The following is an 18,449-nucleotide window of genomic DNA, read 5'->3' on the forward strand; positions in this document are numbered from 1 at the left end:
GCCAGTTCTGAACATTCTGCACTCATGGGATGATGGTCTTCTAGTTGGTACTGTTTAAAATTACAGGTGCAGGTTCATTATTTTGAGTTAATCGCTTACAAAGACACCAGGATGACTGGAAGGGAGAGTCATGTCCTTTTACTTATAGTGAGCATGAAGGAGAAATGGCAGAATTTCAGCAATTAACCTCAGTGGTCAGGTATTGCTCTGGCTGGTTATAGTAACATATTTCATTAGCTACCATGGCAAGCATAGAATTGAGTTCTTGGAACTCCTGACAAATGTTGATGGCCCCATCTCCTTGCTTGCTGCACTAGTCACATGCTGCTGAACATTTGTGATGCCACATGCAAATCCCCAGATTTAAAAAAATAAAAATAATTGCATCTCAGAACAGTTTAAGGCAAAAAGAAAAATGTGCTCAGCCCTTGATAACTGCATACGGTAGGCTACAAAGTACACAGAAAATTGCTTAACAATTACACCGCCTCTACAACATTGTCCTACTATCACTTCGCACTTTTGAATCTGAAAACACTTACAGTAGGTCATGGCATGGGTGTGCACACACTCACCATGTTAAGAAGAAAAGGACATACTTTTTTGTGGGTATGTTCAGACCTATGGGCACATCCAAAATAGCATTTTGTATGCTAACCATGGTCATGGCTTGCAGCCATAACAGGAGCCACATAGAAGTAGACTTGAAACTTACATAGTCCAATATTCTGATCATACATTGGCCAGTTGCTTACCCGTCAAAAGCCCACCAGCAAGACATAAACATAGTGGGACCCTCCCTCTCATATTCTTCACCACCTGATAAGCAAAGGCTTACTGCCACTGATACTGGGGAGGATATATTTCCATCATAACTGGTAGTCATTTATGGTCATAATCTTCATAAATTTATCCTGCCCCCTTTTAACTGTCTTGTATAGCTATACTCTCTGTGAAGAAATCTTTGCATTTGTTTTGAATCTCACATCATTTGATTTCAGTGGATGAGCCCAATGGGTTTTATTTTTAAGAGAACATAGTTCTCCTTATCTGCTTTCTTCACACTATACACACCTGTCATGTGACACTATACTGGCCTTTTTCCTAAGCTAAGCAGATCCTTCCTGTATGCATCTGAGAAGTAGAGCAGGTCTATGAAAGCTCATGCTGCCAACCTATTTCTTTCAATTAATCTCAGAGGTGCTACAAGATCTGTCTATGTTCTGATTCTACAGACTAACACGGCTATATCATAGAATCATAGAATCGTAGAGTTGGAAGAGACCACTAGGGCCATCCAGTCCAACCCCCCGCCATGCAGGAAATCCAAATCAAAGCATCCCTGACAGATGGCCATCCAGCCTCTGTTTAAAGACCTCCAAGGAAGGAGACTCTATCACCCTCCGAGGGAGTGCTTTCCACTGTCGAACAGCTCTTACTGTCAGGAAGTTCCTCCTAAGGTTCAGGTGGAATCTCTTTTCCTGTAGCTTGCATCCATTGTTCCGGGTCCTGTTCTCTGGAGCAGCAGAAAACAAGCTTGCTCCCTCTTCAATATGACATCCTTTCAAATATTTAAACAGGGCTATCGTATCACCTCTTAACCTTCTTTTCTCCAGGCTAAACATCCCCAGCTCCCTAAGTCGTTCCTCATAGGACATGGTTTCCAGACCCTTCACCATTTTTGTCGCCCTCCTTTGGACACGCTCCAGTTTCTCAATGTCCTTTCTGAATTGTGGTGCCCAGAACTAGACACAATATTCTAGGTGGGGCCTGACCAGAGCAGAATACAGTGGCACTATTACTTCTCTAGATCTAGACACTATACTTTTATTGATGCAGCCTAAAATAGCATTGGCCTTTTTAGCTGCCGCATCACACTGTTCACTCATGTTCAACTTGTGGTCTACTTGGACTCCTAGATCCCTTTCACACGTAGTTTCATTCAGCCAGGTGTCACCCATAATCCTATATCTGTGCATTTTATTTTTCCGCCCTAAGTGCAATACCTTACATTTCTCCGTGTTGAATTTCATTTTGTTAGCTTTGGCCCAGCTTTCTAGTCTATTCAGGTCATTTTGAATCTTGATCCTGTCCTCTGGAGTATTAGCTATTCCTCCTAATTTGGTGTCATCTGCAAATTTGATAAGTATGCTCCCAATTCTGTCATCCAGGTCATTGATAAAGATGTTGAATAGCACTGGGCCCAGGACAGAGCCCTGTGGGACCCCACTGGTCACTTCTCTCCAGGATGAAAAGGAGCCATTGTTGAGCACCCTTTGGGTTCGGCCGGTCAACCAATTACAGATCCATTTAACAGTTCCTTTGTCTAGCCCACATTTTACAAGCTTGTTTGCAAGTATGTCATGGGAAACCTTGTCAAAGGCCTTAGTGAAATCAAGATATACTATATCCACAGCATTCCCTTCATCTACCAAGCTGGTAATTTTATCAAAGAAAGAGATTAGGTTTGTCTGGCATGACTTGTTTCTCTGAAACCCATGTTGACTTTTTGTGATGATGGCATTGCCTTCTAGATGTTCACAGACTCTCTGTTTAATGCTCTGCTCCAGAATCTTTCCTGGGATTGATGTCAGACTAACTGGACGATAATTGTTGGGATCCTCTTTCTTCCCCTTTTTGAAGATGGGGACAACGTTTGCCCTCCGCCAGTCGGCTGGGATCTCTCCTGTTTTCCAGGAGTTTTCAAAGATTATTGCCAATGGCTCCGATATTACATTTGCCAGTTCTTTTAATACCTTTGGATGGAGTTCATCTGGTCCCGGAGACTTAAATTCATTTAGATTAATAAGGCGTTCCTCTACTATCTCTTTACTTATTCTGTGCTGAAATTCCCCTATTCTGTCCTCTGCTCCATTATCCTCAGGTTGAGCACCCTTTGCCTTTTCTGAGAAGACTGAGGCAAAGAAAGTGTTGAGTAATTCAGCCTTTTCTCTGTCTTCTGTTAGCATTTTGCCATCTTCTCCACGCAGTGACCCTACCGTTTCCTTCTTCTTCCTTTTGCTGTGGACGTATCCAAAAAAGCCCTTTTTATTGTTCTTAACCTCTCTAGCAAGCCTGAGTTCGTTCTGCGCTTTAGCTTTTCTGACTTTACCCCTACACATGCCTGCTATTTCTTTGAATTCCTTTTTTGTGATTTCCCCCTTTTTCCATTTCTTATACATGTTCCGTTTCAAACTTAGCTCAGTTGAAAGTTCCTTAGTCATCCATCCTGGTTTCTTGAGACACCTCCTGTTTTTCTTTGTCACTGGAACTGTTTGAAATTGTGCCTTCAGTATCTCCCTTTTGAGAAAGTCCCATCCGTCCTGAACTCCTTTATCTTTTAGTATTTCTGACCATGGAATCATCCTCAATACTTCTCTAAGACCTGTTACAGACTGCCAAAATAAAGCTACTTCGGGTCTCCTTGGAGGTATGCCATTTAAATGATGCATGGGTCCAAAGAGTCCGGAGGTCGCACCAAAGTCACACTCCATTCCTAAGTACCGGAGTGCAGCTTTTGGTGCAGCTTCCGGATTCTTGGGATGCATTCATCATTTAAATAGCATACCTCCAAAGAGACCCGAAGCAGCTTTGTTTTGGCAGTCTGTAACAGGCCTAAGTTTACTGAAATCCGCTCTCCTAAAGTCTAGGATGCGTGTCTGACTATGCCTGGCTTCTCCTTTCCACTGTATTACAAACTCCAGGAGAACATGGTCACTTCCACCTAATGATCCCACCACTTGCACCCCATTAACCAAGTCATCCTTGTTGGTTAGGATCAGATCTAAAATAGCTGACCCCCTTGTTGCCTCTTCCACCTTTTGGACCATGAAATTGTCTTCCAGGCAAGTGAGGAATTTGCTAGGCCTTGAGGATTTTGCTGAGTTTGACTTCCAACAAATATCAGGATAGTTGAAGTCGCCCATCACTACTACATCTCTCTTTTCTGACTGTGTGGTCATCTGTTCTAGAAAGATATCATCCAATTCCTCCATCTGACTTGGGGGTCTGTAGTAGGCTCCCACCGTAACATCCTTGTTGTTTAAATTTTACCCAGATGCTCTCCACCTGGCTTCCATGATGGATGTCCAGGATCTCTTCACTGGTGTAAATATCTCTGACATATAGTGCTATTCCTCCTCCTTTCTTGTTTGGCCTATTTCTCTTTAAAAGGTTATACCCCTCTATTTCCACATTCCAATCATGAGACTCATCCCACCAGGTTTCAGTGATGCCTATTATATCATATTTGCTTTGTTGTACTAGGAGTTCGAGTTCATCTTGCTTGAAATCCTTGATTTCAAGTCTACAAAAGCCTATGCTACAGCATCTTTCACTACAAAAGCCTATGCTACAACATCACTTAGTCTCAATGGTGCTACACAATCCCTTTGCAGCTAGAACACCGTAAGCTTTCATCATAGAGAAGTTCGATGGTAGTTATTTTTGTCCTTTTCAAGATCTTTTCCAGCTCTGCAGTATCCTTGTTGAGATGCAGTGACCAGAACATACACAGTATTCCAGGAATAGCTACACTATGGATTTGTAGAAGGGCAATGTGATACCAGCAGGGTTTTTTAAAATTGCTTTTCTAAATAAGCTCAACAAGGAATTTGCTTCTTTTTAGCCAGAGTTCATAGAATCATAGAGTTGGAAGAGACCTCAAGGGCCATCCAGTCCAACCCTCTGCCATCCAGGAATACACAACCAAAGCACCTCTGACAGATGGCCATACAGTTCTGTTTAAATACCTCCAAAGAAAGAGACTCCACTGCTCTGAGGCAACATATTCTACTGTCAAACAGTTCTTACTGTCAGGAAGTTCTTCCTAATGTTGAGGTGGAATCTCTTTGCAATCTGATTTTATTAACTCCATTTGAAATTGTATGTACAACGCTGTGTAAATTTACAGCGCTTTATAAATAAAGGTTAATAATAATAATAATAATAATAATAATAATAATAATAATAATAAAATAATCTTATATGTTAGTCAAATTTTGTCTTCTAACTAATCAAGCCTAATTTTCTATGGAAATAGGTGTAGCTCCTCTCAGCCCCAAGTCTAGTGTCTGCTGTGTTATTACTAATAATAAAGGAAATAGTAGTATTGGAGGATCAACATTAGCAATCTCCCTTAGACAAATTATTGCTAACAGTAAAATTCAACTATTCAGTTCATTAGATGATAAATGGAAATCTATCTTCTGAATGGACAAGTTTTTAAGTCCTGAACTTTCAGTATTCCTCAGGTTCTGGGGCTCTTACAGTGTTTGAACTTAAATGCCCAAATGCTGCACCTAGGCCAGTGATGGCGAACCTATGGCATGCATGCCAGAAGTGGCACTCAGAGCCCTCTCTGTGGGCACATCTACCGTTGCACCAGCACAGAGTTTGCCAGAGTTTGTTACTAGAAAGCCAGAGGGACATGGCGCTTTGCAATAAATAAGTGAGTTTTGGGTTGCAGTTTGGGCACTCAGCCTCTAAAAGGTTCACCATCACTGACCTAGGCCGTTGACTGGGACTGGGTACAGGGGACTTGTCACCCTGCTGTTTTTAACATTGGTTGTTGGTCCATTTTCAGAGAGAATCCAGAGTGCTGATTTTGACCTACACAGCTTGGGTCCAGATATTTTGAAAGACTGTATAAATCAATGTGTGCATTAAGATCACATATAAGCTTCATATAAACCAATGTGTGCATTAAGATCTGCAGGGGAAGGCTTTCTCTGTGGCTGCTCCCAAGCTGTGGAACTTCTTTCCATGGGAGGCCCAATTGGCCCCTTCTCTGTTCCTTTTACACCAGCCGATGAAAATGTTTTTATTTAAGGAGGCATTTGGGGATGATATATAGAGCTTTTTTTTAATGTGGAGGTTTTTTTTTATTTTAGTCTGTATTTTCATTACTTTTTAATGGTGTTAACTTTTAACTATTGTATTGAGAAGTATTTTTAGTTGTAGTGTGTTTCTTAAGGTGGCATACAAACCAGTTCTTGGGAAAGGGTGGGATATATAATAATATATATAATATATATATATATAATAATAATAATAGGTCCGAAATGGTTGAAGATTCCTAATCTAAGCCTTTGAGAAACATGGCAGAAAACTTAAAAACCTAACTGCCATTTTCCTACTTGTACTTCCTTTTGGAAGGTGAATAGATAAGGGGGGGAATAGTCATATTAACAAAGCCGGGTTTTTGTTTGAGGGCATGAGTCACTCCATTCTGTGGGACCAACAGGGCTGCAAACACCATCAAGAGACTTTTTTTCCCAGCCGTCCTCAGACAATCAAGGAACCCGTAGATATGTGCCAAGACTCTTTCAAAGATGCTTCTCTTACCCCCTGCTCTTGCCTCAGCACTGGGGATGTTTTAACAAGAACCTTTCTTTTGCTTCTATTTAAACATCAGTGCATTGCATGCGCGAAGTGGGCAATTCTACCACAGCTGCTGCGATAGTTGGCTTGTCTACACAGAGTGAGCAATTGTTGGTAGTCTTTGTGCAAGTTTTCACTCTGTGCTGTTTAATAGAAGAATACATTATCCAACAGTGTTTTTAAAGACATTTAAGTAACAGCAAGTGTCCCGTGAGCTTTTTTTTTTTTTTTAAGAGCTAAGCCATTAAAAAATTAGTTTCAAAATGAAAATAAACATGCTGGGCACTAAATTTAACTGTGCCTTTTTAAAAGGCAGGACTTTGTGAATCATAAATCATGCATATTCTCTTCCTGTCAGCAATGAGAGTCTTGCAGCAGAGAATTACATAGAAACTTGACATCATGTCTTTTCCAAAATGGTGGCTCAAATGGTTTTTGTTGCATTTCTGTGCTATGGTTGGCATTTTGTAAATGCTCATTTCTATTGATAACTATCTGGAGTTTTTATAATCATCTGTTAGACTTTACAGTTTTACAACTTTAATGGGAGTCCATGTTTTTAGTTATGCAGGCAGTTCCCTTCTCAAATACTTAAAAATTTCTGAGAAAATATTTATTTTATGTATTTATTAGTTACACATATATGTAGCTCCAGTGGCCTTGAGGCAGCATACATAGGTTTTACTCCACTTCACTCTCACAGCAATCCTGCCAAGTAGACCAAGCTGAGGAACACCAAGAGAAAAAATGAATTTTCTTAAGAACAAATCTTCCAAGTTCCATGCTAAGCCTCTGGAATGTATCCTGGCTTATTTCAGGACTGGATATTTACTTAATTTTTCTGCCCTTCTCTAAAATATTTCCTGTACCAAGAATCTGTTGGTGAACGCCTAAACTCTCTGAAACCTATCCTGTCTCCTCCTTCTCACCAGCAGAGGATGAGGTGCCTAGTCTGCATCTGAGTTGTACCACTTCAAACTGTAGGTGAAGGCTGATAAGATGCAATACTCCTCCATATCAAAAGACATCCCTAAGTGTCAAAAAGGAAGGTGTCAGGGAAGTAGCTGCTAGGGAATGTTTCTTTCCAAAATTACTTGCAGATACAATTCTTTGCCTGACGCATGCAGCCTTATCACATATATACCACCTTGTTTGCTACTTAGGAATGTTAGGCCATTATCTGTATTTCTTTCAATCAGCTTATCAATACTTCATCTGTTTGGTGGTCCTGTCAAGAAGCCAAGCTGCCTGCCACTCATGGTTGCACTTGAGATCCCAAAGTAATATTTTATCTTAAGTCCTAACATCATTTCCCCCAGTCTAGAATTCTGCTTAACTGCTCCAACACAATTTCTGGCTTCCTACATCACTGAAGGATCCCTCTGCATATCATAACCCAAGTTATGGGCATTTGACATCATGTTCTGTGGCATAATACTTGCCCATCTCTCCCTCCCCATCTCTTTTGGGGCAGTTGTTCATCCACTGTTAGAAGCTACCTACTTTTCAGACAGTTCATATAAAGATATGCTACAGGGAGGCATTTCACTGTTCATGTAGTTGAGTGTTGAATTTTGCTTTAAAGGACAGAGGTGTCTTTTTCAAAAAAAAAAGCAATTTGCAGAGATTTCACTGTAAACCAAGCTGAGAGTCTCAAGGCGGAAAGCGAATCTATAATTAGAACCACTTTTTGGACTCTTTTATTTGCCCTTTCAGGCCAAAATGGGGGAGGATTTGTTTTCCTCCTCTTGGAATGAGTTGGAACCGAGATCCAGTACTAAGCACTGGCACTGTTTCTGCAAACACACATCTCTGCTGGAATCCAGTTGGTGGGACTGGAACCTATACAAGGACATAGCCCATGGGAAGGGGTGGGAGGATTGCTTTCAAGACCTGTCAGAACTCTAATATGTGGCAGGCCGCAGGGGGATGGAGCCTGGGGCCTTGTGTTAAACAGCAGCTTTGCCAGGAGGAAAATGTTCTCCCCAGCAAACAAGGAAGCCTGGATGTATCAAAGGGCCTGCATCCCCCAGGTTGTCCAGGAGGCAATTAAACTTTACTTGTCCATGGGATGTGTGAATATTTTGAAATAATACACTCTAGCAAAATTGTACTGACAGCAACCCAGATGCTTGCTAAAATAATCTGGCCAGAGAGATAACAAGGATTGCCTTTTTATTTGTCTTTACCTGAAAAATCTTGCCATTATAAAACAAAACAGTTTTCATTTCCTTGTGCTTTTATATGGTTGCTTTTCTTCTGAATATCCTTTCATTTTTCTGAAATGAACCTGGTGTTAAATATATACCCTGTTATCATAGGGTTCAACCAAAGCATTCCTGCTCTTGCCTTTGATTATCATTTGCAAAACATGGTTGACCTATCACAGGTCCATTGCTATAGAGGCTGTTCCTGTGACTCGAATCATGATGCAAGAACCATTCTGTAATGAGCCACACGCAGACAGACCATTGCATGTGCTTCTCAGTTGCTGGTATTTATTGGGTTGCGGGCTGGGGAGCAACATCTTTCTTTTGTTCTGGGAAAATGCATGAGCTAGCTTGGTAAGTATGCAACATCTCTATGAAATCCTGTCTTGTTTTTGACATTCAAATGTTTACCAATTTATGGCTGGTTGTAAAACTAAGACCTTTTGAAAAATTCAGTTAAAATACAGTTTAAGAATCCATGTTCAAGAATGTAGCCACTTAAGAAAGTTTTGGGGGGGGGGGAGTAAAGATGCCCTCTCCTCAACCCCAATCAGAAAGCTCATAGATAAACAGCAGGGCTTTTTCTAAGTTTGAAATGGTCTTGTTTTGCTCAGTTTCATAAAACAAGAACACAGGGAAAGCCCTTTTGCAGATGACTTACAAGTGAGCACAAAACCCCCACAAATCCTTGTCAGGTGTTTCTATAACAATCACAGGTAGAGGATGAAGTTGAAGCAATCCCACCCCTTCACTGTCTTCATTTTTGTGTGTTTCAGAGTCGACAGTTGGAATCTGAGACTGGGACAACAGAAGAGCACAGTCTGAACAAGGAAGCCCGAAAATGGGCCACTCGTGTGGCAAGGGAACACAAGAACATTATTCATAGTCAACGGGTGAGTTGAAAATAAAAGGAAAACCAGCTGTAAGGGAAAGGTGCATGAGGTCCTCTAGTTGCTTACTTTAAGAAGAGGTGCAGAAAAGGTGCTGCACTACACTGTTACAGTGCTGTAATTCCACTTTTATTGCTAGAGCTGCATCCCGTGGAATTCTGGGATTTGCAGATTCGAGAAGAACATTTAGAATCCTCATCCAGAGAGCTCTTAGGCGTCACTAAACTACCAACCCTAAAATGCCACAGGAGGCAGCCATAGCAATTAAAGCAAAATAATAGCGCTATAACAGTGTAGTTCAGTATTGTCCATAGTTTCAGTGTGTTGAAAAAGAGATCATGTTGTTCTTAAGGTCAGCCCAATGTGTTTCAAATGAAATCACTCTGAGATGTAGGCCCAAAACAGATGGGCCAAAAGTAGCAGCTTTTGTCTGCTTTGGGGGCATGGTGTGCAGATGACGCATGCCTTCGAAGTGACCAGAAGCTGCTCCAAGGTCACCTAAGGCAGCCCAAAGCTGCCAGCAAAAGGAACATTAAAAACCCACACCTGCTGGCAGCCGATTTGGGACCCTGGCAGTGGCCAGCTTTGAGAGTGGACCATGCAGTCCTGGGCCTATCATACCCCAATTGTGATTGGAGCAACCAGAGGCCGCTCCTAGTCGCTAGCCTGTGTCACCGTTAGCTCTCTTATCTGCACCTCATCTATTAGGTGTTACCAGTCTACTTTGCTTCATGTTTATGTTCATGTGGATTTCTGCTTCCTGTTGTTATATGCCAGGCTACAGTCCAGCACTTCTTTTCACGTGTGCAAAGAATTAATAGAATCATAGAGTTGAAAGAGACCACAAGGGCCATCCAGTCCAAACGCCTGCCTTGCAGAAACTCACAATCAAAGTACCCCCGACAGATGGCTATCCAATCTCAGTTTACAAAGCTCCAAAGAAGGAGACTCTACCACACTCTGTGGGATTGTGTTTCATTGTCTAACAGCTCTTACTGTCAGGAAATTCTTCCTGATGTTGAGGTGGAAATTTTGTTTCCTATAGCTTGTATTCATTGTTCCGGATCCTATTCTCTGGAGCAGCAAAAAACAAGCTTGCTCCCTCCTCAATATGACATCCCTTCAAATACTTAAACAGGGCTATCATATCACCTCTTTACAGTCTCTTCTCCAGGCTAAATCTATCCAGCTCCCTAAGTCTTATGTACAAGCAGCAGGGGAGTGACTTTTTGAAAACTCTTGGATGGGACCCTGTTCAAAACGTACACCATGCTCTGCTTCATGTTTCTCTGAAGCATAAACATGGCCTGTCCCCTGTCTATATTTAACTGAACACAAAGACTCACTTCTTTCCCAAAATTAAATACCTAGCCATTGGTGTTTCAGAGAAACGAATCAGGCTTGGTAGTAGAAATCACACCTGATTAAAGATTCTGGTGAAAGTTTTCAAAACCTAAACAGTTGAGATCTGTATTTGTATTTTTCTCTTTGCATGGTTTGAGAAGCAAGCTCAGACAGTTCATTATCTAAGCAACTGTATTTTAGTGGAATTATCAAAGAAGAAAGTTCTCCCTCCCTCCCATTTTATCCAGTCTTTCTCCCCTAAGGGAGGAAAAACTCTTGAATCCCTTAAGTCCAATCCTTTTTTTTTTTTTTATTCTTTCAAAGGGAAACAAACTATTTGATCAAACAGGGGCAAGTGTACAGCCATCTGGAAAGCAGTCTCTAAAAGCATGAGAAATCAGAACGTGTTCTTGGTTGTTTTTCAATAGTTGGAATTGGGAGTAGAGGAATGCTTGAGCCAGCATGGTATAGTGGTTTGAGTGTAGGAGTAGGACAGCAAGAGACCAGGATTCGACTCCCCACTCAGCCATGGAAACCCACCCATACTCCCTCAGCCTCAGTGGAAAGCAAACTTCCTTTGAATAAATCTGGGCAAGAAAACCCTAGGATGTCACAAGTTGGAGAAAACTTGAAGGCACATGACTGTAACAAATGGGAAAGCTTGCATCGACTACAAGCCCCCATCCACAGAATGAGGTGAATAGAACTGTGGCGACAGAATCCTGGGTTCTACAGCTCTGAAATGATCTGGATGACAGCAGCAATACGTCTAGGTCAATGATTCCCAGTCTCTGGTCCTCTAGGGTTTTGGATTTCAGCTCCCAGAAATCTCAGCTATCTTGGCCAATGGCCTGGGACTCTGGGAACCAGAATCTAAAATACCTAGAAGGCCAGAGTTTGAGAATAACTGGTCTAGAGAGCAAGGGATGGACACGGGAGGGGGCATGCTTCTGTTTCTCTTCCTGTTTGTGACTATAACTGTAAATCAGGATGGTGGTTTATCAGTAAGTGTCTATATATAAAGAGACCTCTGTTCAAGGGGTTAGTGGAAGGCTCTGAATTCCTTCTGGATGCAAAGGTAATTGCAGAGTAGTTCATTCACTCAATGAACAGTGTTTTAAGCGCACCAAATATTTTTCCTCCTGTATGTCAGACTCTTGAGGAATTGGAATGCCATGGGCCTACAGTGTCTGAACAGAGCCGAGTCGAACTAGAACAGAAAATAGATGAAACCAGAGAAAACATCCGCAAAGCTGAGGTAAGAAAAATCTAGTTCTGGCATTATATCTGACTGTTCAGGTCAGTCACACAGATTATAGCAACTGTGGGGTCATTATGCATCTGTGATGGAGCTAAAAAGCAAAGATGTTTGTTTTGCACTGTGTGTGGCTGCTTTTAAAATGGTTTACAAGGTCTGTTTTACCTTGATGTGTGGAATAAATAGGAGAATATGAGGCAAGGAATAATTTTTTAAAAAATTATTGTTATTTTTTGACTAGCAGTAAAGATCTATGGGCACCAAGTTGAGAAACCGGTTGGCCACTCAGGAACTGATTACAGCATTTCTTGGCTAAATTAGCTGCCATGATTACAGCAGTCCAGAAAGTGAAAATTAGCTATGCTGCTGCTTAATACTGATATCTTCTAGGTAGTTTTGACAGTCAAATATAGCAGCTACATCAAACATAGCAGCTACAACACAAAGGAATTGGAGGAGTGGGTGATGTGCAGTCCTAAGGCTTACGCAAATCCCCCAAGCCTGTTTTTCTGGCCTGACTCCCATCCAGACTCCCTTTTCTGGCAAAAGAAGGATGAATTTTCTCTCCTAGAAGTCTCCAGCCAGCATGGTATAGTGGTCTGAGTGTTGGACTATGACTGTGGACACCAGGGTTCAATTCCAAGCTTGCCCATGAAAACTTACTGGGTGACCTTCGACGAGTCACATGCTCTCAGCCTCAGGGGAAGGCAATGGCAAGTGTCCTCTGAACACAGTTTGCCACGAAAACTCCATGACAGGTTTGGCATAAGTCTGAAATGACTTGAGGGAACACAACAACAAAGAAGCACCCAGAATCAGTGATTTGCCACTGAAATAAGTCACAGGGCTCTTCTGCTGTGTTTAACATATTCCTTTTGTTTTCTTTTCCTTTTAACTTTTTCAAAGCCAGTATAATACTGACTCCCCAAAAACCTTGGTGTGGGCTTGGGAGAATATTTAAAGGCTTGTGTGCATCTCTCTTCCAGTTAAAAATTAAGAGAATAAAAAGCTAGCATGCATTTTCCATGTCTCAGTCCTGATTTTGAAACCACTATTAGCTGGTACTCCACATTGTGTCTGTTTCCCTAGCATTTGTTTTATTGCTCAAGCAGCTGAAGAAGTGATGTTCAGAAATCAAATACGTGATCTCTAAATGGCTATATGGGAAAGCATTATGAGTGATAGAAGTTTCTCACATTTAAGACAACCCAGCGGCTTTGCCTCCTCTGTTTCTCTTTTAAGTTCTTCCTGCTTTTTTTGTGAATTCCCACCCTTCTCCTTCCTTGACAACTGGTCTGGGCACTTTGGTACCAAATAATTTCCTGACAAAATTCCACTTTTCATAGGCATGGTTATTCCACTCCCATCAGAATAGAACTATCATGTTGGTAACTTATATAGACCCTAACCTAGGGTTTTCGTGGTGAGTTTCTTCAGAAGAGGTTTGTCTTCCTCTCAGGCTGAGAGAGTGGGACTTGCTCAGGGTCACCTGTTAGGTTTCCATGGCCAAGAGGAGATTTGAATTCTTATCTCCAAGAGCCCAGTCCATAATGGTATAACAGTTTGAGTGTTGGACTAGAACTGCCAAAAACCAGGGTTTGAATCCCTTATCAGCCCAGAAACATGCTTGGTGATCTTGGGCAAGTCACACTCTCTCGGTCTAAGAAGAAGACAGTGGTAACCTCCTCTCAATAAATCTGGCCAAAACTGACTTCAGGGTACATAACACAACAAGAAGCAATATTAATCTCTTGCTGCAGAAACAGATTCAGCTGATGAAGTGGGGCTAGAGTGAGTTTAATGAGTGCCAGTTATGAATACAATTTAAACATCTCACTATAGAAGAAATGCTCTTGTTTATTCATTTGAACAGTAGACTTGAAACCAAAATGAATGCACAAGTCATTGGTTTATCAACGTAACTTGCTTTGAATTTAAAATCTGCAGCATTCTTCAATGCAGGCAATGTAAATAAAACCCTCAAATGAGGACTTCTATCATTATTAGGTGCCTGCTAGATTATAGTGGCCACTTTACCATTTTAAATTTCTTTGGCCATTTGACCAACTTCTGGCAACCGTAAACCCTGGACCGGGATTTTTTACTTTATCTTAAGTCATGATATGGTCTGTCTTAGAAAAGTGCAGAGCCTTCAAACAGTAGAGGAGCAGAATCACAACTGCTCTAGCCATCAAATGTTCCTGTACTGCATTTGGGACCATTGAATATCCAAATATGAAAATAACATTTGCATATAAAATTTGATAGTATAATTTGGATTAGCCATGCACCCCCATCATAAATATTATATCCCTGCCTGGGACTCTTGGAAGAGGAGCTATGCCATGGTGGCAGCAGCAAGAAAAAAAAATCTAAATGTGCATCAAAATTCAGCTTTTTTGGCAATGGTGGGCTGAAAATAAGTCTGGGGGAGTGATATGCAGCTTGAAGACTACACTCTGTGTTTACCCATACTGTATGGATTCTAACAAAGCAGACACGACAGGTGAGCAGGTACGTTCTGTTCCCATTCCCCATGTAAACACAGTCCAAGTTCATCTGAACCAGGCCTCTATTTTACCAATAACAATTTTAATTTGAAGACTGATCCCTTACCTCAGTCCATTGAATCTTGTACACTTGGCATGTATTCTGCTGCATCTCAGTGTGAGTCTCTATATTTAAGTGCTAATTATGTCTAGTTCTTGTCACATAGTAAGGGTGAGAGACTCTAAATTAATCCCTCTCTGTGTTAAGGGAGAAAATAAGGAAATCAGTGAGAAAATGCCATTGCATTTGCAAAAATAACTGAGACATCTGCAGCTGTCATGTGCTTTAGAGCAGAAAACATAGAAATAGGAAAGTATCAGATGTATATTTTTGCTCTGAGTAAAAGTATAAGAGCCCTGCTGAGTCAGACCAAAGAAACATCTTTTTCCTTCTCCTGTTTCTAAGAGTTGCCAACTGAAGCATGAAGAGAGCTTAAAAACGTCCCCTGGTCCTCAGTAGTGGGTGTGCAGTCAGTGGGCATAGTGCCTCTGAGCCATTGATTAGATAATCCAAAACATTCCAAAATCGTCCACATGGTTGGCTGATACGGTGACACTTTTGCTTTCTGGTGGCTGAGTGGACAAAATATAAAAATGCTGTGTATAAAATTATCTTCAGGCTACATGTGCAAGATGTACACAGAGCATAAATTCATGTTTAGACTTGTGTCCCATCTCCAAAATAGTGTATTATGCATATGCAAATATTCCAAAATCTGACAAAATCCAAAACACATTCCAAACATTTAGGATAAGGGTCACTCATCCTGAAGTTCCAAGGGGAACATCTCGAACATTTGTGTTGTAGATTGTGGTTTCTATGAAAGCTCTTCGTTGTTTTAATTTTGGCAGAGTTTGCCTCCCATTAATGGGAAATGTACATCATTATGAAACCCTATGTTTGTGTTATTATGACAAATGAGTTTGCACCAATTTTTTCTGGAGTTGCCTTTTAAAAGGTGGAATGGGTACTTATTTATACATGGAAATTGCTGTAAAATTACAAAAGCCTACTGCAGTTACAAAACCACACTGCTTAATGTTATGCTTTTTAAAAATAATCCACTAATTTGTCTACACAAAATTGCTTAGACAAAAATAAAATATACTGCCTCCCATAAAGTGTAAAATAATGTTTATGCAGATATATAGCTAAAATTCCAATTTAATAGAATAATATTTTCAGAGGTTATTTTTCTGCCAGTAAATCTTATCCTAGGAATGTTGAAATGAGTCATAGTACCAGTAAATTATGTTCATGTGCACACATGCCTAAAATTAGATGTTGGATTTCACTGTTGCCATAATACTGTTGCTTTTATGAAAACTCCTTGAAAAAAACAACAACCAGAACATCCTTAATTCTTTAAGTAGCTCAGAAACATGTGTTCGCTCATCTGTTCACTGATATATACAGTTCATATAAATTAAGTACTTTTGTGGGGTTTCTTCTATTTGAAGCATTTTAGCTTTTTATGTGTGTGCTCAAAGCAAACAAAAGAAACATTTTTAAAATAATTAAAACATCTAAAAAGTATAAAAGGATGATAGCATTCCAGCACAGCTAATACAATGGATCCTTCACATTTGCTGGGGTTTGGGGCATAGGACCCCTGTGAAAGTGTGGAAACCACACACACACACACACACACACACAAACTATTGTTTTAACCTGAGAGAACACCTCTCTAGGAATCTCTAGATCTTTCAGGGCAACTCTGTGGTCAACATCGGCCAGAAGCTGGCCATAGAATCACACTGGAGGACTTGCTAATGCCTAGAGAAGTGTTCTGTCTAAGAATTTCTAGCTCCTTCAGCATGACTTTTGGCGGGAGTTGACAACAGAGTCACACTGGAGAACCTAGGGATTCCTAAAGACAACATGTTAATCAAATCCATGCTGTAAATGTGGAGAGCCAAAAGTAATCTTCAAGTTTAGACAGTTGAAAAGTCAGACGAAACAGGAATATCCTGCCTGTTATGTCCTGCCAGGACTGATTGAATTTCCCCCTGCATAAGCTGAAACTGTAAAGTATCTTTTGTTTAGAGCTGGGGAGGAGAAGACCTTTTATTTTTGTCCTTTAAATTAAATTTCCCCCTTTTAAACTTTACATTCAGCTTCAGATCCTTTTTTGGGTATCACAGTTTGTTCTCACCAGGGTACTGGCGTTGCACACCCAAACCTGCCACCACCTTTAGTTGGGTGTGTCTTCATACTGCCCCTTTCCTCAAAGACCCAAGAAGCTCATTTTTTTTCTCCTCTTTCCATCTTATTTTTTATTAAAATTATAAAAATTCACATATTTTCATAGAACCGTAGAGTCCCAAATTGGAAGAGATCCCTAAGGGCCATCCAGTCTTAACCTTGTTTATAAAATGTCACCATATTACATATACAAAAAGGAAACCCACAAATAATTCAAATCAATTTAAAAGTCTTCATCTTTTTCTTTTTTTAAAAAAAAACCCTTAATTTTGTTGTAATGAAGCATTTGGCATGTGCAGTTCCTTAGCCAAAAGTCACTTCCAAGAACAATCTTCTGTCTGTTTATTTGGAAGCAAGTTCCAATGTGTTTGATGGAACTCGCTCTCAGATAAGCATACATAGGATTGCAGCCTGAGAGTAATGGATCTTAAATGGTGCTCTCTTGATAGACCAAAGTGAAACTCTTTGGTCTTGGTTTTGGGAAGTGATTTTCAGGAACCTGTTACTGTTTTTCCTTCCATCATCTTAAAAGATCTGGTTTTTGCTCTGTAGATTACTCAAGCCAAACTCAAGAATAGTATTACTAACTGACTCAGATGTGCTAGTGGTAACAATAAATTTCCAACTCTGACTGTGGAAATTGGTGTAGGAAGGTTAGTCTCCAAGTAATATTGTGTATTCACTCTAACACTGATGTAAAAGTAGTCAATAGCAGTCTTTCTTTGAGCCTGATTATCTGATCTTGCTCGACAACCAGCTTCTTATTTAGGGTGCATCTTTGGAAACTTGTGATGCAGAGACTTAACAGGCAAGGACAATTAAAAGCATTTCTGTGTAATATATATATTTCACGTTTCCCCTGGCGCTTGCTGGCTAATGGGGATGAGCCACTGGGCAGGCATGATATCAATGACTGCTTGTCAGCCAACTCCAGGTGCTGTAACATTCCTTTAACAGCTCTAATTAGCTTTGGTCCAATGAATTTGCAAGGGAGTACCTGTGGCAGGCTGTTCCTACCCACTCTTCCACATCTCTGGTTATAGCAGTATTCCTTCAGTTCAGGCCGGCTAGTGCTGCTGGGAACACAAGACATGGTTTTCTCTCTAAATTCTTTCTAAATGTCTTCCATGCTCTGGAGTTCCTTTCCTCGTGATATACATGAAGGGCTTCTCTGCTGGATTGTGGCTTTTGCCAAATACTTTTTTAAAAATGTTCCTTTGTAGCTAATGGCCTTTTTTTTTAACCTGCCGGAATTATGTTTTAGATTGCTGAAAATATGCGTCCTCTGGATGCTGTAGAGGAACAATTCACAATCCCATGGTATCCGCTGGGCCCTTGGTATCCACTGGGGCTTGTTTCCAGGACCCTGCGTGGATACCAAAATCTCTGGATATTCTCAAGTCCCATTAAATGCAGTGGCATAGTAAAATGGTGTCCCTTATGGCAAAGTCAAGGTTTGCTTTTTAGAATTTATATCTTTTTTGAATATTTTCAAGCCATGGATAATTGAATCCATGAATAAAGAATCTGTGGATATGAAGGACCGGCTGTATCCCCATTGGTGTTTTTCTATACCAATCATGTGTTTCATAAGGACTTTAAACTGTGTTT

General features: G+C 40.6%; 1 protein-coding gene across 2 annotated transcripts in view; it reads left to right on the plus strand.

Moving 5' to 3' along the window:
* The window catches only part of FCHSD2 (FCH and double SH3 domains 2), a 164,681-nt gene that overhangs the window by 126,671 nt on the left and 19,561 nt on the right, over positions 1-18,449 (plus strand). For both annotated transcript variants that reach the window (XM_042456817.1, XM_042456818.1), the window contains 2 exons: positions 9,368-9,484; positions 11,979-12,083. In XM_042456817.1, the coding sequence (XP_042312751.1) occupies positions 9,368-9,484; positions 11,979-12,083 (222 nt within the window). The remainder of the gene's footprint in view (positions 1-9,367; positions 9,485-11,978; positions 12,084-18,449) is intronic.

Source organism: Sceloporus undulatus, chromosome 3, assembly GCF_019175285.1.
Source record: "Sceloporus undulatus isolate JIND9_A2432 ecotype Alabama chromosome 3, SceUnd_v1.1, whole genome shotgun sequence".
Classification (NCBI taxonomy): domain Eukaryota; kingdom Metazoa; phylum Chordata; class Lepidosauria; order Squamata; family Phrynosomatidae; genus Sceloporus; species Sceloporus undulatus.